At 48.7% G+C, this 21,879-nt stretch overlaps 1 protein-coding gene across 2 annotated transcripts in view; it reads right to left on the bottom strand.

The window, feature by feature from the left end:
* The window catches only part of LOC144782448 (sodium- and chloride-dependent creatine transporter 1-like), a 338,796-nt gene that overhangs the window by 61,043 nt on the left and 255,874 nt on the right, over positions 1-21,879 (bottom strand). For both annotated transcript variants that reach the window (XM_078661813.1, XM_078661814.1), the window contains exons 9-11: positions 6,611-6,723; positions 2,758-2,895; positions 91-193 (exon numbers count right to left, since the gene is read on the bottom strand). In XM_078661813.1, the coding sequence (XP_078517939.1) occupies positions 91-193; positions 2,758-2,895; positions 6,611-6,723 (354 nt within the window). The remainder of the gene's footprint in view (positions 1-90; positions 194-2,757; positions 2,896-6,610; positions 6,724-21,879) is intronic.

Below are 21,879 nucleotides of genomic sequence, written 5' to 3' on the forward strand. Positions count from 1 at the left end.
ACCCTTCTTTCCACCCTTGTCACGGGCCTACCAACCACCTTTCCTACTGTCGTTTTCTCACCACTGAAGTTTAACCAGCAGCCTCCTTACCGTAGACCCAGGCGATAACGACGCACTCCCAGAAGGCCTGCCACAGGAGAGTGATACCGCTGGCTGAGTAATAGTCAAAGAGCTGGAAGACGTACATTCCACCCTGTGGTTACAGGATAAAACAAGACCATATTCAAAGACGTCTCAACATGCAAAATACCTTGCTGCATATATTTGTGAATGTCAATAGAATCCACAGAAAATGGATATACTTTATGTGTAGATTTATGTCTTCTTACAAAACTGGTTCAAATGTGAGAACTAGCCTGCAGTACATTATTACATGTTATTTCAATGCTTTTAAAGAATGCAGCACTCGCACGGGCAAACATCAGGGACCACTCAAGGACCACTTGGAAGAGCTTGTTTCCTATTTGGGCTCCTTGCAGACTCCTATAACCATCTTCCAACAACAAAGCATTGTATGAGACGTCATCTTTGCGTTTTTGAAAGCAGTCTTAGAGAGTTTAGGCCTTGAGGGCTGCCACGTGTAGGGCAAAGACGCATTCCACAGATGGCAGCCAACAACACCATTAAGAAAACAGAACAAAGCCCACTGTGAAGAAGAATCATTCTAAAAAGAGAGCGAGAGAGAGAAATTAGAAAATAGAAAGTGTGAGAGTGTGTGTGTGTGGTGATATTCTAAAAGTCGGTATTAGGCAGGGTGTAGGTTTTCGACAACCGGATCCTCTGCTCACCAATCACCTGACTCGTTAATTCCCCTGGTGGTCCACACAGCAACCTTACCTCCTCTCCCTCTCTTGAAATTAACCCCCTCAGATGCCTAGTTCAACTGACATCAAGCGAGCTGCTGCACTTTGAAAAATACATGTGCCACTTTTTGGCTTTGGAGTAGTAGCAGCAGGAAGCAAATAATATCAGATAGTGCTGGGGTACAATCACAACAACAAACTACATATCCACTGTTTGTTCACAACATTTGATCCACGGGTGCATTCACTACATTGTCATGTTTTGAGCAAGGTTTATAGGTCCAAGCCTGACCATCTGTCAGTAATGTGTGTAAATAATGTCAGCGGATGAGTGTCCACTCAAGAGTTCATTCACATGGTCTTAGGACAATCAAATGTTACTGGGTAGTGTGAGTGGAGGATACTGTTGATTAACATCAGGGTTCAAGGGTTGCAAGTCCTGCTGTGATCTAAATGATGGTAGCTGGTTTCAGGGCTGAGATGTGACCAAAACATCTCACAAGTACCAAATCAAGGTCTGAAAACTTGCAGTAAAACAGCTAGGTTTCCCAGGCATCTTGGAAGCACCCTGCAACAATCCACATTTCTGCCATTTTGGGCAGGTGTATCAGAATGTGACACTCAACATGGACCACAGAGAACTCATCTCAACTGGAACCGGCAGGCATCAACTGTACGACTGGCAGATTCTAGTAACGTGTTCCCGCCTGGGTAATGAGATTCAACACATAATGGAGGAGGCAGATTTTTCTTTGAACATGATGAGCTGCTCCAGAATTGAGCCCTTGGGGCCACTCTCTTGGGAGATCTTCAGTAGTCTACCTGCCTGGGGACAATCTGAGCAGCCGGTCTGTGAGCAAACTGCCACCATGTGCAGTACCCTTCCCTCTGTGTCACTCCACAGGCTCCTCACACCTACTTTCATGCTTTGATTGGTGGCTAACCAGGGTCCTATTTGCTCAAGAATGCTATAGAGGACATGAGCATGCACAGGGAGAAATTGGACTCCATTTCAAAGCTCTGTTTCTGACTCCCACACTTACTGGTGCCAAAGATACTTGCTAAGGACACAGGTGTGCTGCTCTTCCACAAGAAAATGCGGACTGATAATATCTACTGAAGTTCGGTCCTGACCAAGACAGTCTCTTGATGAAATCTATTTGCCAAAATCCAAAGCAAATTTCATTGAGCATAATCAGGGCATGCTTGGACTGTTACAACCGGGTCCTAACAAATTGACCCATTCTTCTTGGGTTTCCGTTCGCCTGAATTTACTCGTTTACTCATGAATTTCTGTAAACGGGCTTCTGGCTTTGCTTTTGAGAGCATGTCTTTCCACGTAGCTTGGACAGCTTTTAATCCTGCCTCTGCTGACATCCCAGACTGCTACTCCTGTCGACAGGTATGGACAGCTGCTTTTGGTCTGCATCCTGAGTATCAAAAAGGTGCTGGTTTGCCTCCACTAAACACTTTTTACTTCAGCTGAGGAAAGCCTGCGCCTTCTCAATACCCAAGGACTGCTTTGGACAGAGGGACCGCACTGCCACTCACAAGAGAACATACTTTTAGCTTTGTGTCGTTAACTAGCAGTAGTGTTGCCCCGCTGCCAGAGACTCTGGAGTCAAACACCAGGTGGATGAGCAAACATGACCTCAAATCAGATCGAGGGGCTATGCTTGGGACTGTCTCTTACTGAATCCCATTAGAGAGAGAAGATATAACAACATGTTTTATATGGAAGACCAGAAACAGCAATACTTTCCTAAAGCAGGGCCAGCTGGGAAATGAGATGAAATAGAAAGTGTCTTCTTTGTAGCTGATACTGAATAAGCATATGTGTCGTGGAAGTGAGATATGAAGGAAATACCTTTACTTGGGTGGACATGCAGGAGAAAATGTCTTGTGGGAGATGCGGGAGATAATGTCATTTAGAGCAGAAACTGTGCCCACTTACCTCTGTTACCATGGAGAGGTCGATAACAAAGCACACAAAACAACAAAGCGCAGCAATGATTTCCCTCCGTACGAAGCCGTTGATGGGGTGCGGGAACAAGTCGAGCACACCAGTGATGAACCCTTCCACACCCACAAACTAGAGAGAGATCAAAGAATGAAAAACACAAAATTACTGAAGAATCTGCCAGCACAGTATACAGAAATTTCTGCCAAGTAATGAATGTACAAGTGCTGCAGTCGCACACAGCCTGCGGACTGCTCAGTGTGATTTGCAAAATACAATGAGCATTTAGTAAAATGTCTCTAATTTCCTGGTAATTTAGCGCTCATCCAAACAGTCTGTCAAAGCATAACCGGTCACCAGACAGCCATAAAGTAGAATGCCACTGTTTAGCCACTAAAGCAAAACCAAAGGGAATTATGGACGGAGTGTTGAAACAATGCAAGCACTCATCCCCAGTCTGACCGTGTGCCTCATGGGAACAGTCCAGCCTGAACTGCCAAGCCATGTCTTCCCTGGACCGGAAACAGGCATCCTGGGACCGGTTTCTGGCTAATCAGCCGTCATCAGCCAGGCTAGCTTGAATCCAGTGGCAAAGTGAGCAAGGGACCCACGTCTGGGCATACCCTGCCAACTTAGGGCAAACAAAGCAAAACGAAAGGGAATGTTGAAACTGGTCCCAGGATGCTGGTTTCCGGGCCAGGGAAGACATGGCTTGGCAGTTCGGGCTGGACTGTTCCCATGAGGCACAGGGTCAGACTGATTTGCATATGGCCAGGTCTGAACTGGGGTGGCGGAGTGAGCTAAAGAACGGTGATGGATTAAACCCAGATCAGTTGACTGGGGGTGAGTGCTTGCAATGTTCAACACTCCGTCCATCATCCCCTTTGGTTTCACTGTTTAGCCACTGACAGCCACAACTTAAACCATCAATGGTACAGACTAGACCGCCAAGGCAATAGCCCAGTGCACCACTGGAAACCATTGGCTTCCCTCCCCTCAGTGGTTCTATGGTGTGGTGCCTTGAAGTGAAGAATTATGTTTGAAGAAATGACCAAAGCAACATTAATATGGAAAAGCAAGTACCTTCAGGTTTGCACAGGAAGGAAAACATCTTTTACATGCACTCAAAGGCAAAACATCCCAATGCTTGCATTTCAAATGGGTGTGGGGGGGAATCCCTCCCCAGAAAGGAAGCTGCCAACAGAGCCAGATCTGTTCCCACTGTAAAGAATTCTACAACAACCCACACCCTAAAATCCCCCCCCCCCACACCCCCCCTCCGGAAGGGCACAGGAACCACTAAGACATCATCCCTCTCTCATGGCCATCAAATAACGACGTTGCCCCCCCCCCCCAACTGAGGCTGATCCATCTGCTCCCTAACTGTACAAGGCAGTCCTGCATCTACCTTGGCAGTGCCGCCTGCCCCATCTTCTCCCAAAGCACTCCATCCTTCCTTTATCACTCCCTTCATCCCATCCTACTCACCCCCATGCTGATAGGGGCGCAGCGGACAAGGAAAGGCAGTCCAGAGAATGGCAGAGGAAGGTCAGTATGAAAATTCCTCAAGTGCTGTGTGTGCATGGGTATGCCCTGGAACAGGTCTGCCAGTACAAGGATGCTTGTGCATCAATGCTAGAGGCGTGTGCAGGACAATTGTGCCCAACCTGGTAAAATGCAGCACCTGGCACAATGGTGGTCATTACTGGTGTTAAGACATTCATAGGTTGACCTATTCCTCCTAATTTGATTGCTCTTGCATAATGGTTGTATCCTTTACCTGCTTGTTGATATCCATCGCGTAACGCCCACCCGTGGTAAAATGCTGGTCCTTGCACAATAATGAAATTTCTAGGATAAATGTGGGCATCTGTGCTGGTCCTGGCAGAATGGTACTAATTCTGGGCATAGTGTGAACATCTATATTATGATAGCATCAACGTCTGAAATAATGCTGGCTCTGGCTTTTTGACTGTAATCCCTAGCACTCTGTGGACATCTACCAATGGTGCCCGTCTCTGGTATAACGCTGTTCCTAACAGAATGGGTGTCATTCTTGACATACTGGTCGAAGAACTGGCATAAAGGCAGTTTCTTCAATATGGTGGTACTTTTTGGTATATTGTGGGCATCCACTACACGATTGTATTCAACCTTCTCACAAAGTTCTCTCTGGCATAATGGAGGGAAGTGGGTAGCATCAACTGCATCTTAGTGTTAATTCTTTAAATATTATGGGCATCACTAACCCCCACACCAGCCATCACGCTGCGCCATGCTCCAGGGTGGCAATTTATGACCAGATGTGGGTATAGATGACGTGTTGCCGCTGCAGTGGAATAATGCTGGCCCTGGATCGATGGCGGTACTGTACATATGTATGCATGTGGCATTGGCATATTGCAAGCCAAGCCATAAGGTAGTGAAGCGCTGTACACGAGCAAAGGGAACGATGCAGCCAATTAATGATTGGGACAGAACTTGGGTGCGGACCGTGGAGATGGGCTGGTGCTTTATTGTAAGGTAGGTGTGTGTTGAGCTCTTTCATGAACTGGAGCAAGAATGGAACGGTTCTAGTGGATTCGGGGTAATTATTGGCCAATTGTGAGCAGCCAAAGTACTATGTTTCCAAATAACAAATGTGGATCATGTTGAGTACACTAACATTCAAGCAGGCCCAGACAAGAGAGGAACCACTGCTCATCAGCATATGTAACATGAAAGCAAGTGTGCTTGCTTAACCAACCCTCTCTCTAAAACCCAGGACAGGGCCATCTTTGCCAGTGCCAATGTTTTGGAGAGACAGTTGGGCAAGATGGAACCTACTGCATTTGTAAGTGCCTGTTCTTTTAGGTTATTGCTCTCTATTGTGTGGACCCGACATTTGGTCCTGGTTTTCGCTTCACTATCACAACCTACTTTGACTTCTGGGCACCATCTTGATCAAAGTGAATGATTATGATGTACAAATCGCTTGGAGAACGCCACAGAAGTCAAATCACAATGTTGAATCTATAATTGGACCATTAGTGAGATCAACGTGTAACGTAACTGGTGCTATGTAAAGCGCTCTGATAACTGATTCGGTTCGGTTCTAGTTCGCGCTATATAAAACTCAGCAAAAAAAAAACAACATGTTATTTCTCCAAATGCTAAGTCTACGGTCTTCCAGACATGTCGTTCTAATCTGCACCTATTATAAGGAAGACTTGGCTACTCTTTTTTTCTGCCTTCCCCCACCTACCCTCCCCCACTTCCGGCTCTGCACTGCCCCACCAGTCTGCTTACACATTATACTTGTACTTTTCCTGCTTACCCGACACTTTCCATGTAAAACAATTTCTTAGGGCTTCCTCGGGATGCTCTACCTCCAGACCGGATCACAAAGATCTTCAGAACAGATGCCTCACATTTTCATGTTCCTGTGGTGTATTCATATTGTATGATGTACATAATGCTCTAGGTCTGTGTGTCTGTGTTTGGCCTTGAGTCATGGGCTGAAGCTATGGACTGAGAAGCGCCACCATAGCTCCTTTCTGGCGTTGGATTGTCCTACATCCGCACACCTTTATCTCCAAATGTAGCTTATGAATACACATGATAGGTGCAACCACATCGTCAATTTTGCAGTAAGAAAATCAGACAGAAAACTCCTCCAGAAACACATAAAATTCCCACTTTGGGTGTGGGACTTGACAAATATGTATGGAAAACCCAAACTGCGGCCTTAAGAAAAAGACCATGTCTTGGGCTATAGGTTTGTTCTCAAACTTAAGCTTCTAAAACCCTTTCTTGATCTTTTCAGGACTACGGTGAGGATTATACCAAGGTGGCTTTTCATAAATACCTGGCTGTCGAGTCCCAGGACAAGAAGCATGAAGAAGAAGAGTGCCGCCCAAACTGGAGCAAACGGCATCAGGGTCACAGCTTTAGGATATGCGATGAAGGCCAGTCCAGGACCTGAAGAACAGAGCATTAGTTTAGTGTGAGCTGGAGGTACTGATGAAATGTCCCGTGGCACTAGAAGGGTAAACATTCTTTATAACGAAACTTTCACAACGCGGTACTATTACCACGCAGGTTTTACAACGCAAGTCGTTACAACGACTTGCGCTGGAGGGCGCTGTAGGATAGGGAATAGTTTAATTTACTATCCAACACCTTCCCTACTATCCACGGGGACTGGAGTTGGAATAGTAAATTAAACTATTCACTATCCAGCGCCCCCCAACGCAAGTCGTTGTAACGACTTGCGTTGTAAAACCTGCGTGGTAACGGTACGCGTTGTGAAAGCACGCGTTGTACCGTCATACATCCCACTAGAAGGGCAGAATGGAGAATTTCACTTTTATCCTAATACCGCTAACAGAATTCCAACTGCCTCTCCCCCCACGTACCCACTCCTAGTTTCCCAGATTCAGACTGCTGCGGTAATGGTAGAAATGTTCATACAGGACATCTGTTGATGAGAGGGGACAAGGGAGAAATTCACTTGGATCTCTCCAGCTATCCTTGAATGGATCAGCAACAGGGTGGGGAATCTATTCAAAGAAGTGAATGATCACAAGAGGTAAGGGTGGGGCGGGCAGGGTGGGAGGGGAGGTGGGGAGGGTCGATTGTTAGCACTGACCAAATGGGAAAAAGCAATTTTTTTCCCTATTCCACAGCGTACCATGCTGAGTTCTAGAAGTTATAAATGCAAACCAAACTTTTACAACCAAATACTACTTTATTTATTAATATAACATTTAAATCACGTACTCTAGACCATAACGATGAAATCAAAAACTTTGGATTATCATTTACATTCAATGTAAATCAGATTAACTGCATTTTTTCTATGTTTTTTCTCTGCTTTCACCTGTACGTCTATCAGGGCCCGGATTGCTACAGACACCAGAGGGCACACCAATGGCAAGCTTGCCAACTGGCAATCTTTTGTGCCCTCTGTTGCGTTTCTTTGCTGCAAAGAACGCTGCCCATACACTGTTTATAATAATGGATACGTCTTCAAATATATAATTTCATGCGGAAAGAAATTAGCCCAAAAACATTGTATGTGTGCACCTGATATAATCTGTGCTGCCTTTACATTTTACAGTGAGCAGAAAGAAAGATGCCAGGGTCAGTGGATTCACTGGATTTTTCTTTTCTAGAAACAGTTTTTATTGGTTGTTTACAAATGAATAGGCAATATGATACATGAGGCAGGCATGAGTGGCAGAATTTCAGAAACAAGTGTATCATTTTTGTAGGAGTTAAAGAAACCACAGGGTTCATCGGTGAATAACAAGCCTTAATTAATAATTGCTTCACCCACAAGAAGGCCTGAAAGGGGGTAGAAGTGAAGGGTGCCCTACTGTGAAGACACCATCTTCTCTCTAACCTAGTCCAACATTTCTGTCAACTCTCTCCGGTCACGTCAATTTTCCACCAATCCGCCACAACACTAGCCGTGCAGATTTCTATGCTGGAAATGAATAAAGTGTGACAACAGAACACTGGGGGGCTACAGTGTAATGTGCACTAGAAGAGGACACTTTGAAAGAGTAATCAAAAGTAATCGCTATATATGGGATAAAGTGCCCCCCAACAAATGGAATCAGGACACCACAAGGCAACTCAGCAAATTCATCCCAATATATCTGCACAAAAACTGTAGGATGAGTGTCTTTATAGTGGTACTGAAATTCGGGCCTAAATTAGAGACTGGATTAGAGTAATTAATCCTCTGGGCGATGACGTGAAATAATCTATCGCCTTGGAGTTGTCCACCAGGCCTGCAGACAACGCTAGTCATTGACAACAACTGCCAGCACATGGGTTCCGGTCAATGAATCAAAACTTGGACGGTCAGCTCTGTCAAACTTTTCACTTGTTTTTGTTTCTTCAAAAACAAAATCCAAAAGCAGAATTTTGTTTTTGAAAAAAACTAAACTAATATCATCCACACAATGGACGTTTTCTCCCACGGTGTGAGGGTAATTTAGATGTTTTTACTGTCCCTTACCGCCAGGTATTTCACAGCAGCCAGGAAATTTAAAAACTGGTCATTTGACAGCCCACTCTAAATTGGGCAGGCAGCTGAATGGCTAAACCTCTGACTGCCCTTACTCTGTCAGAAAAGCAGGCGAAGTAAGCTCCATCGCGGACATACTTCGGTCGGTCCGCCTGTATATCAGGCAGGTGGCCCTTCAGTTTGGGGAGAAGATACTCCACCAAACTCTAAATCAACCCCTGTTAATGTTTTACTTTATCCTCATTACATACATTTTGGGAGATTTAGTCTTTTTAATGAATGAATCCCGAATGCATCATGAACATAGGAAGCAAAAATAGGAAAATAAACTCTGCAATTTATCACTGACAGCTATTAAATGTAGTATAAAAACCCTCATCTTAATTTACTCCTGTTTTTGACAATCTTAACTATTAAGTATACAAAATAATAAAAGAAATATATACACACACATACAGATAACATTCACAGCAACTATATTAATTAATATGTTTAGGACTACAGTGCAAAAGTCAAATTCAAGTTTGTTTTCACCACAGTAGAGTGAAATTAACTTGAGAAAAACACAGTTCAGTACCTCACAGATTGTATGTTACAATTCATTCACCCACTGGAATGACTCTCCTAATAGTCACAAGGCTTTTAATGAGATATGTATCTCAATGCATACATTTGGCACTCTGGGTTTTGATTAAATACCAGTTTTTAAACAAATTGACATGAAAAAATGCCACATCATAAACCGAATAAGCTTCTCCTCTCAAGAGTCATGGCCCCTGCCCACACTGAATAAATACAATAAATAGCATCTTGCCCTCTGCACAATTACCAATGTTTCAAGCTTCCTTCAGGGCCCTCTTTGCGCTAACACTTCTAAAACTGTCCGCTCTGGCTCCCTGGGGAGCCGCGCACCAAACACTTTAATGCATTTAATGTTGAAGGGTCCGTTGGCTTCAGGAAAACTAATTAGATTTAAACACAAGATGTCAATGATTTGTAAGTGACATGCCTAAAGCTGTAATCATAGTGCTTAATTGATGGCATGTTGAGGGAGATGAACTCCATATTTCACTGGGTCCCCATGTTCCAAAACTCCCAATGTACACAGAAGATGCCCGATTTATTTTTGACACATTTCCAGAGTGGCCTGTTCTCTCCTTGAGCACAGGGAAGTTAAACACCATAAACAGCAGAATGCCAACATTTGGAAGCAAGCAGAGGAATGTTTAAAAAAAAGAATTCAGAGGAATTTATTTAGTTTGCAATCATTTGGAGGCAATTTTAGGGAGGAGACAGCAAATATAAAACTATGTGCTTTAAAAAATCGTGAGTCACCCTACTGAGATAGGTGTGTTGGCATGCATGACACGGGTAGAAATAGAGGTGCATGCAAATATTCTTCAAGCGCAGAAACACTTTGGCAATCGGGCCTACATGCATAGGGGTGTTATCTAGCACTGTAAGTGGGATAAAAAAGTTTGCGAGGGTACACTAAAAAAGGCATGGGCAAAGAAGTGTACCTAGGAATATTTTGTTAGAGGCACCGCCTTAGCAATAAGAAACACCCTGCGTATATGATTATAATACCTTGATCAGCTTCATCCCAATTATTTTCAAGGAGAAAAATGCAGGTACTCCAGAGGGCAGGCTTACATTCCCCCACCCTCCCAAAAAAAAGTAAAAGTGAGGAGCCACGGGCAATAAGTCAAGAGAGCTGCAGGTGGAAAAAGTTTGGGAACCACTGCCCTAACACATGACAGCCATGTGCTGCTCTTTGGACGTAGAGGTAGATTTTCTATATAAACATACAGCACAAAGAAACCATTTTACAGTATAGGATTCTCTTAGCATTGAAAGCAGATGGCCCATCTCCACCGCTGCTCTTTAATGTACCACACACCAGGGGCCTGAAACCCAGACAGAGAAGCCAGACGAGGCGTCTGCTCCTGCTGTGGGTTTGTAAAGGTGCTTCAGTAACAGAAGATATTGAGATGTCAGCAGAGTGCTTACTTTGGCTTTGGGCATTTTTCATAACCTATATTCTATATGCAGTCCCAGGGGGGAATAAAGAAATGCAGCGCGCAGCTCTGCCTGTCATCTCACATCCAGTCAGTAAGAGCAAGAGAGGGAGCTGGAAGCTGGAAGCTGTGCACTGGTGCTGGGGGCCCCGTGACAGTCACATGCAACTCTTTTGTAATAAGAAAGCAAGTGACCGGCCTTTATAATGAGATTACACTAAGTCTTACGCCTCGATCACGCTAGCGCACAAGCTTGGCTACGAACAGGCACAAATCTTGCAAGATTGCATATTTATCTGCACCTTTGCAAACATTGTATGTATATTACTGTTTCTAAAAGCAGCCCTGGCCATCTTTCCCCCAGGCAATTTATTATTAAGTGATTTTAACACAAAATGAAGGCACAAGTAAATACTCGTGGAGTCAAATCCACATTTAGGCTTCAGTGAATCTGTCATAATCCCTCCCGTATCCTTTCATAACCTAACGTATGGTATATCTGTAAAATGCAAATTCACCCTTTGTGGCACCTTGATGCTGAAAAGTACCCATTTTATCAACCTTTGGAGGGTATGAGCCAGGGATCCTGGTGTCCGCAAATATAAGCAATCTTCAGGATAGTACACACTACAAATGTACCATTCAGATACAATATGAGGTGCAGTTCTCCCCACAGCATCAGCAAATTTCATTTAAATGTACTCTAGTCTCCCACAAAAACAATTAGCAGAAATTATCACTGCCACATAAAATTATTTCGTGAACAATACACTTTTTTTTATAAAAAACTACGTTTTAGAAATCAAAGCCAATCTTTTAAAAAACAGAAATGAAAGTTTTACAAAACTTGAATTGTTTAGACACGGAAGCAGACATTATATACAGACCATCCTTAATTGACCATCCATGGCCTTTAAAGGCTATATACTCAACCGAGGACTGGATGGCACACTAGCCAAAAGCATCTAACTTCATGACCATCTTCTCTAAATCACTTAAGCAAGAATAGCCATGTGCTTGAGAGGCGTTGAACTTGCATGTAATGTGATCCTCCTTGCTTGGACATAAAAGATAGATTTTCCTACCATGTGCCCAGCGGCGGGTCGTCATTAAAGGTGTAGGGGCTCACCCCCTTTTGCAAAGCATGAAGTGTCTGCCAGGCAGAGCAAAGGTCGGCCTGACACTCTCCATGGTCGGGTCAGGCAGCCAGGTGCTCTACGTGCACAGGCGACTGGCAGCCTGAGGCAAACTTTGCCAGGCCTAATCTTTCACAGCCCTGTGGGTGTGACCTCCTCAGCCTGGCAAGCGCTGCAAGGTCCTACTGCGCATGACGAGGGGGAGCATCAGCCCTGGGCACTTCAGTTTTAAGCTCTGAAGTGCCCAGGGCTGAGTGTCTATCATGACACCCTGTCCCTGAGCTGGTGTAATTAGCAACTCACTGACCCCATCCCACTCTGAGGAGATAGGGAAGGGTCCTCCTTTGATTGGCTGACCCATGACATGGTCTTCCAATGAGAGTAAATGGCTGAATCATTCAGTTCTCCCTTACCTCCACGAAGCATTCAGCTCCTTCTGGTGCCTTATTCTTCACCTACCGCCACCCGCTAGATTTGTAGTCGCCAGAATGGAGTTTACTTTTTTTTAAGGTTTGGGTGAATGTATGTATGTGAGCGTGTGCTGTGAATGGCTATGTGCGAGGATGTGCTTACAAATCATGGGTGTATGTGTGCGCTTGTGAATGAATGTCAGTGGGCATGTGGATGAGGGTGTGTGTCCACCACTACCTCAAATTATGGACTGTCACCACCTGCGCCAAAATAAATCTTATTATTAAAGACATTGTGGTAATTATTGCCTCCCTTTTGCCATCTTTCCTTCATTCGGGTGATATAACTTGCTCCGCTTGCTCGTAGTCTTCCATCTGAGACTTAAGATCAGGTAGAATTCTTAGATTATGTTCTACAGATGAACGGAGACATTACATCCTCCTTATTTAATCAATAAACTTTTTTTTCCTCTGTGCTCTTTTAAATGACCTCATCGGTTACTTTATTAATGCAGCGTACATAACAGGTGGTGGTTTCCATGCAAGACTCATGACCTAGTGCATCAACAATCTGGATCCCAGATTTGCTTTGGTTCAGCGCATCTGAGACTGAGAAATCGAATTACTTCCGGTCTGAGCCTGGTTACATGTATCCAGTAGTTTCACATTGTTGTTTGAGGTTTAAAATGGTCTGGTCTTTCGTCAGCACCAAACAAAGGATCCTGCTGCTATGGAGACTGTATTCTTTCTAACATATACTTGACAGTTTCTTTTCGGATATCAAGGGCTGCTGGGAGCTCATTTAGAAGTCATATGTATGTGTTAGACTCATCCTTCTCTTTCATAAAAGGTAGATTATTCTGAAAGACCATGTAAATTGCTTATGGAAATGTTAGTTAGTTGGGATTTTCAAATTTTTTTCATGGAAATTTCGGAAGGTATTAATCTAACCATCATAACATGCTGAAAAAAATAGTTTGATATGTTCAGACAAACCTAGTAATGACAAAAAGGCAGAAAATGTTTCAGCATGGTTGAAAATCAGTAGTTATTGATCATTATGGCTTCAATCAATCAGAACACCCGTGAGGGTCTCAAGGTGCTGAGGGGAGGGGGGGGGTGCCGCTTCTGCTCGAAGAGCCAGGTCTTGAGGAGTCTTCTGAAGGCGAGTAGGTCTTGGGTCTGACGTAGGTGGGTAGGAAGGGTGTTCCAGGTCTTGACGTCGAGGTAGGAGAAGGGTCTGCCTCCGGAGGTTGTTCTTTGGATGTGGGGTACATCGGCGAGGGCGAGGCTGGCGGAGCGGAGCTGGCGTGTCGGGGTGTAGAAGTTGAGTCTGCTGTTCAGGTAGGCTGGTCCGCGTTGGTCCGCGTTGTGGAGTGCTTTGTGTGCATAGGTGAGGAGCTTCAAGGTGATCCTCTTGTCGACGGGGAGCCAGTGTAGGTCTCTCAGGTGGGGGGTGATGTGGCTGCGGCCGGGGACGTTGACGATCAGTCGGGCGGAGGAGTTTTGGATGCGTTATAGTCGTTGTAGGTGTTTGCCTGGGATTCCTGCGTAGAGTGCGTTGCCGTTGTCCAGTCTGCTGCTAACGAGGGCCTGTGTCACCGTTCTTCTTGTTTCGGTCGGGATCCACTTGTAGATCCTGTGGAGCATGCGGAGGGTATTGTAGCAGGAGGAGGAGATGGCGTTGACCTGTTTAGATATGGAGAGGGAGGAGTCGAGGACGAATCCTAGGTTGCGTGCATGGTCGGTGGGTGTCGGTGCTGTTCCCAGTGTGGTCGGCCACCAGGAGTCGTCCCAGGCTGAGGGGGTGGGTCCGAGGATGAGTACCTCCGTCTTGTCCGAGTTCAGCTTCAGATGGGTGTTCTGCATCCAGTCGGCGATGGCCTTCATTCCCTCGTGGAGGTTGGTTTAGGCGGTGTGCGGGTCCTTGGTGAGGGAGAGGATGAGCTGGGTGTCGTAGGAGATGATGTTGAGGTCGTGTTGGCGGGCCACTTGTGCGAGGGGGGCCATGGAGACGTTGAACAGCGTCGGGCTGAGGGATGAGCCCTGGGGGACGCCGCAGATGATGTCGGTGGCCTCGGATCGGAAGGGCGGGAGGCGGATGCTCTGGGTTCTGCTGGAGAGGAAGGACGTGGCCAGTCAAGGGCCTTCTCTTGGATTCCGGCTTCTAGGAGGCGTGTCTTTAGAGTGCGATGGCAGACCGTGTCGAAGGCGGCTGACAGGTCCAGGAGGATGATGGCTGATGTTTCGCCGTTGTCTAGTTGGCACCTGATGTAGTCTGTGGCAGCGATGAGGGCTGTCTCGGTGCCGTGGTTTCGTCTGAACCCGGACTGAGACGGGTCCAAGATGTTGTAGTCTTCCAGGTGGCGGGCCAGTTGCATGTTGACGACTTTCTCGATTACCTTTACCGGGAACAGGAGCAGGGAGATGGGCCGGAAGTTCTCGGGGTCCTTGAGGTCCGCCTTGGGCTTCTTGAGGAGGGCGTTGATTTCGGCGTGCTTCCAGCTTTCCGGGAATGCTGCTGTTCCGAAGGAGATGTTGATGACCTTCCGTAGTTGGGTGCGATGGCAGCATCTGCTTTGTTGAATACCTGGTGTGGACACGGGTTTGACGGAGATCCTGAGTAGATGGAGTTCATGACTTTGCGTGTCTCGTCGTCGTTGACGTTGGACCAGGAGGTCAGGCGGTTGGCGCTGTTGGTGTTCACAGGGCGGGTGGGGTCTGACGTAGTAGGGGCGGTCATGGTGTTGAAGCTGTCATGGATGTCAGCCATCTTGCGGTGGAAAAGATGGCTAGTGAGTTGCACAGTTCTTGTGAGGGTGGTATGTCGTTGGCGTTGGTGCTGGGGTTGGAGAGTTCTTTTACGATACTGAAGAGCTCTTTGCTGTTGTGTGCGTTGTTATCCAAGCGGTCTTTGAAGGAGGATCTCTTGGCTATTCTGATGAGGTGGTGATGTCTGCGAGTGGTGTCCTTGTGAGCTGTGCGGTTGTCCGAAGTGCGTTCGTGGAGCCATACCTTCTCAAGTTTCCGGCAGGCGCGTTTGGAGGTCTGCAGCTCGTCGGTGAACCAGGTGGCTCTCTTGCTGGCGTGGTTGTTGGACAAAGGTGTTGGCGCAGTAGTCGATCCACTGCCTGAGGTTGCGGGCTGCGTCGTCTGGGTTGGTGGGGTCCGTGGGTGGGTTCTGGGCAAGGGTGGTGATCAGCTGGTCTTCGGTGACTTTGCACCAGCAGCGGTGAGGCAGCTGTTGGGTGCGGTGGTGCGTGGTTGGTTTGTTGAAGGTGAAATGGGTTCGGTGGTGTGGTCAAAGGCGACGTGGGTGCCTGTGGAGAAGATGGAGTCGAGTGTGTGGCCAGCGGCGTGGGTGGGTGCGTTGAGGAGTTGTCTGATGCAGAGGTTGGCGAGGTTGTCGATCAGGTTGTCGGAGTTGGCGTCGTTGTTGTTCTCGAGGTGGAAATTCAGGTACCCGAGGAGGATGTTGTCTGTGGGGGCACGTGTGTGGGTGCTGGCGAGGTCGGCGATGGAGTCGCTGAATTGTGTTCGGGGTCTGGGTGGTCTGTAGATGAGTGGTCCTCTGAGGGTGGTGGTGGGGTCGGTGTGGATCTGGGAGTGCAGGTGTTCGGCGGCGTTAAGGGTGTCGTCTGCGTGGGTAGCGACCTTGAGGGTGGACTTGTGGACGATGGCTATTCCTCCTCCGATTCCGTTGGCGTGACCCCGCCCGGTGATCTGGTAGCCGTCCGGGATGGCTATAGCGATGTCAGGCGCCGAGGAGTCGTTCCACCAGGTCTCGGTCAGGAAGGCCACGTCTGGGGCGGAGGTGTTGAGCAGGTCCCAGAGCTCAACGGGGTGTTTGCGTGCGGAGCGGGTCTTGAGGAGTATGCATCAGAGGTGTTTGGGTCCGGACCTTGGAGGTTTGGTGGTTCTGTCGCAGGTGAAGCTGCAGGTGTGGCAGGTGAAAGGTCCGTGAGTCCGTTTCGGTGTGGCTTGGAAGCAGGTGTGGTTTCGGGCAGCATTGAGTGCGTAGAGGGTGCTGGCGTCGTAGCGGAGTCTGGTGTTGTGGCGTTCGCGACGTCCAGGGGTTCTGGCCTGGGCGCGGTCCAGGCGCGGACGGGTGCAGGCGGCCTTGCCTTTGGCGGGCCCGCTGCGCGGCCTCCATAAGAGGTGGAAAGGGAGGGAGGAGCAGCTGGGAGACGGGAGGGGGTGTCCAATGGGGAACAGGGGGGCGGGGCCGCTGGGATGCAGCGGCGGGAACGAGGGAGTGGGAAAGGGCGGCGGCAGGTAGGCAGGAGTAACGATGCAGCTGGCGGCTGTGTGGTGGCGTGGGGAGCGACCTGCCTGCGAGCAGGGTCAAAGGTCGCCACTGCGCAGCCCCCTTAAGAGGAGGTAAGGGAGGGAGGAGCAGCTGGGAGACGGGAGCGGGGTGTCCAATGGGGAACAGTGGGGCGGGGCCGCAGGGACGCAGCGGTGGGAACGAGGGAGTGGGAAACGGCGGCGGCAGGTAGGCAGGAGCAACGAGGCAGTTGGCGGCTGTATGGTGGCGTGGGGAGCAACCTGCCTGTGAGCAGGGTCAAAGGTCGCAATTACTTGTCCCACGACACCCCACAGATCGGAAACAAGAGGCCAAAGCGTGGCATGTGCTATTAAGTTTCCTAGCAACATGGGGGCGTGGCTAGCCGAGCAGCGAGATGGACGCTCAGTGAGTGAGCTCCGCCGGCTACATTTCATAATCCTACCATAATCCTTCTTCGGACCCTTGCGGACCCCCGTCTCACCTGGGGTTCGATCACAGTCACCCAGCGATCCTGCAGCCGGAGTTTGGGGTGCGGAAACCCCCGGACGGCGGAGAAATCACCATCCCGAAACCTGCTGCCCTGACCGCCGACGACGCCCCGTGGCCGTGGAGCTGGAGCCTGGCTGCGGCGGGCTACTGTGGGCCGCGGCTTCGGAGGCCTTGGGAGATCCTGGACACGAGGTTGCGTGGTCCGGAGGCGGCGAGACCACCTTGACGGCACAATCTGGCGAGCCCCTGCTGCATCGGGGAGGAGACCGGTAAACTGCTGAGCAAAATAGGGTGGAGACAGGGGGTTCATCCCAGTGATACCGAGACCGGCTGCGATCCTGCCGAAGTGCCGGCCATTTCCCTATGACCGGAGCAAGATAAGCGGCGCTGCTACGATCCGACTAGAGGCTGGGGCTGACCTCGCACAGCGGTCATCTATACCTAAGCAGGGTGAGGCGGGGACTTCGTGGCGGAGGTGCAGGACAGCCGCCATTAATTGCACACGCACTGCCCTGCCGGGGGGATGCATCGAGCCCACCGTATCGGGACCGGCCAGCTACTTACACGCATTCAACCCGAAGGGATCGGGGGAACGGGGGCCGCCCGCTGCGACCTCGGCCCCGTATCGTGGAAATATCCTGGGCTGGATTTGGAGCTAAAAGACCGGAATACTGAGGTTGGTGCTGCCGCCATTTTGTTGCCTGTACACACTCGGAGCTGCATTCAACTGGAGGAGGGGGACTGGTGGAGATATATGCCTGTGACCTGAGTGACTGCACGTTAAACTGCGCTCTTTGTTGCTGGCGGGTTGCTGGCGTGCACTGCTAGTGTACAAGCACTGCATATTTACAAGAGTTGCCAAAGCGGATCGCTTTCATGCCCGGGGACTGCCATCACCATGGGTAAAACTGAGGCCAAGCAGCCCAAAATAAGCTTTGATAATAGGAGACCGCCAAAGACCCCTACACCTGAAATGTCTGGAGGAGAGTTGTCGTCACAAGGAGCACCGGCGGAAATAGATTTTGGGGCACTTATGATGGAAGTTAGGTCTAGCTTGAAGAGTATAGATACCAAACTGGATGCCATGTCGGAACAGCTAGAATCAGTCAAGTCCAAGGTGGGCGCACACGAGACCAGGCTAGATTGTTTGGAGAACAGACAAACTGAATGCTGCGAATTTCAACAGCAGGCCAAGCAACATATCACGAACTTGGAGAAAGAACTGAACAACCTGCGCGCTAAGTCAGATGATTTGGAAGCGCGTTCCCGAAGATCCAACGTGCGCATCACGGGTATTCCAGAGACGGCGAACACTGGCAAGATGGAGGTATTTGTGACTGACCTACTCCACGAACTCTTTGAGAGGGCTCACAGGTCGCTTGGGAAGAAACCGCCGGTGGGTGCACCGCCGCGTCCCATACTGGCCAAACTGCTAAATTACCAGGACAGGGATCTAATATTGAGGCTGGCAAGGGAGAAGGGGAAGATAACACACAAAGGGAATAACATCTCCTTTTACCCGGATTTCACCCCGCTAGTGCAAGCGGCCCGCAAGGAATTTCTGCCGGCCAAGAAAGTATTGCTGCAGACTGGTGTGCAATATTCCCTGTTATATCCGGCGAAGCTGAAGGTGCTCCACGACAACGAAACGCACTTCTTCACAGATGCGAAGTCCGCGCTCAAGTTTGCGAAACACATTGCTGGTCCGGGAGCCAGACGGAAATCCCCCAGACTGGAAGAAACGACTGAGCAACTCAGTGACAACGACTAGATGAGCTGTCCCCGTCTGTTACGCAACACCGCAATCCCTGCTGCCCTCACGTCCTGGATTGGTGATCGGAGACATCCCCGCACCTTTTGCTGGTGCACTTGAACTGAAAAACGGGTGGGGTAAGCCACTGCTATATTACAAGCTGTCCATTTGTGCTTGCCCGGAACTTGGACCTTAAGTGGCAGTAACTGAGGTGAGGTTGGTCGACCCGGCGGCGGGGATAACAATGGGGCCACGGAGACTTAATACCCGAATGTAGCCACCCCGCTAACACGGGGCTGTAAGCTGGGTGCACCACGTCCCCATGGGGTGCATCCCATTGTTTCTTGAGTTGGTTTTATATCACGCTATGCGTGTTTTATTAAGGGGTTTGTCACAACCTGATTGGGGGGTTGGTGAGGGAGGGGGGAGGTGGGGGGAGTTGATGAAGTTGATGTTTGAGGCTTTACATTGGTGCACTGAGAACTGCTTTATGAATATATTTTCACGCATAGGGGCACGAAGTGTGCTGCGGGCTGGATTTGACGAAACCGGGAGGATGGTACTGTTGGGTACACTGCAGACCTGTTTGTACTTCTGTAATGGGGGGGGTTAGGCTGTGGACCTGGAACATTAGAGGCCTTGGGGACTACAAGAAAGCCAGGTTAATGCACAGTACGCTAGCCCGCCATAATGTGGACATTTGCTTTTTGCAAGAGACTCACCTCAATACCGTCCCTTCGCCTAGGCTAAGAAATGCTAGATGGTCAATGGTGTATTCTGCTATATACTCTAATTATGCGAGAGGGGTGGCTATACTTGTGCGCAGGGGGCTGGACTGGCGAGAACAAACATGTGTGCAGGATAAAGATGGGAGGTATGTTATCTTACAGGGCACCTTGCAGGGGCGACCGGTGGTGATGGCTGCCATATACGGTCCGAATGTAGACGATCCAGACTTCTTTCGAAATTTATGGGCACGTATTGCATTGCTTGATTGCCAGTCGGTGATTATTGGAGGCGATTTTAATGTTGTGCTGAATGATGTCATGGATCGAAGAGGTGTGGGTAGGCCTACACATACCAGAGCTAGACAGGCTGTCATAGATATAATGGGAGAGGGGAGGCTGGCGGATGTGTGGAGAATTCGACATCCTGGGGAAAAGGTGGGGACTTGCCTTACGTGTCATCAGTCTGCTTGGTCACGGTTAGATTTCTGGCTGGTGTCGCCTGAGGTGGCAACATGGGTGAGGGAAGTCGACATCCAAGCTAGATCCCTATCAGATCATGCCCCATGCATGATAGAGCTGTGTCTACCTGATGCCATTCATAGGGAGTTCACATGGCGTCTGCCCCCGCATGCTCTAACAGATCCAGTATTCGTTGAAGAGATAAGGGGAGACATAATTAAATATTTTGCTGAAAATGCGGGATCAGTATCATCAGAGGCCATTGAATGGGACGCCTTTAAGGCGGTGATACGGGGACAGTGTATAGCGAGGCAGGCGGGGGTGTTACGATCTATCCGTAGAACACTAGCCCAGTTAGAACGGGAGCTGAGGGACCTAGATGCGGCCTTTTGCCGTGACCAATCCTTGCAAACTGCAGGCGATTTCAAGACCAAGCTCCTTGCCTTTAATGAGGAGGCAGATCGTGAGGTGAGATTCCTAGGAAAACAGGCCGCAGCTCGGAGGTATGGGGAAGGGGATAGGCCCAGCAGGACCCTAGCGAGATTGATAGCCCCCCGTACACAATCGCATTACATACACGCTATCCACGACACTGGGGGATCCCTGGTTCTTGGCCAGGAAGCAGTACTACACGCCTTCACAGACTTTTACACGTCCCTATACACCACCAGACAACCCGAGATCCCGGCTTCCCTGGAGAGCTTTTTGGATTCCATCGCCCTAGTTTGGTTCAATAACAACTATAGACAATATATGGACCTCCCAGTAACAGTTCAGGATATAATTCAGGTGATAAAAAGCATGCCGGCCAACAAGGCCCCTGGCCCTGACGGTCTGACAACGACCTTTTATAAAACGTACGTGGAAGAACTGGCGCCGAAATTGCATTCGGTGTTTGTTGAGGCCCTTGAATTGAACTCCCTTCCAGACTCCATGCATGAAGCCTTGATAATTACACTATTGAAGCCTGACAAAGATGAACTGTTTCTGGATTCCTATAGACCCCTCTCCCTGATCAATGTGGACGCTAAAATCTATGCCAAAATCATTGCGGATAAACTACAGCCAATGTTGCCGATCATCGCACTCCCCGACCAATCCGGGTTCATCCCTGGTCGAGCCACATCACATAATCTCAGAACCATATTCTCGGTCCTACACTACTTGCACCCCTCTGTTCGTGCAGCAGTGGTGTTCCTTGACGCCACTAAGGCGTTTGACTCCTTGGAGTGGCCTTATTTATTCAGGGTCCTGGAACGGATGGGATTCAGTCGTAATTTCATAACCCTAATCAAACTCCTGTATAGCGCGCCTAGGGCCAGAGTGAGTGTAAATGGCCTCGTCTCCAAACCCTTCGCGATCTCTAGAGGGACCAGACAGGGATGCCCACTGTCCCCTCTCCTGTTTGCCATTGCAATGGAGCCGCTTGCGGCCAGGATACGGCAACACCACACTGCGAGGGGTATTGGGTTCAGCTCACGGAGTTTACTGATTTCGCTATACGCGGACGATGTGACATTGTATATTGTCAATCCCAGAGACAACATGAATCCGCTGCTCCGTGAATTTGTGCGGTTCGAGGGCCTTGCAGGAGTGTCCATAAATTGGACGAAATCTGTTGCATTCCCCCTCACGGACGAGACAGTTCAGCCGTCACCAGACTATCCCCTGCGTTGGGAAACTGACGCGGTTAAATACTTGGGAATCTGGATCAGTCGGGATACACAGGAGTTGTGGTCTCTTAACTTTGGCAGAGCAGTGGACTGGCTTGAGAGGAAAATTGAGGTCTGGAACAAATTGCCCTTGTCCCTGGTGG

The sequence above is a fragment of the Lissotriton helveticus genome, chromosome 9 (assembly GCF_964261635.1).
Source record: "Lissotriton helveticus chromosome 9, aLisHel1.1, whole genome shotgun sequence".
NCBI classification, from domain to species: Eukaryota; Metazoa; Chordata; class Amphibia; order Caudata; family Salamandridae; genus Lissotriton; species Lissotriton helveticus.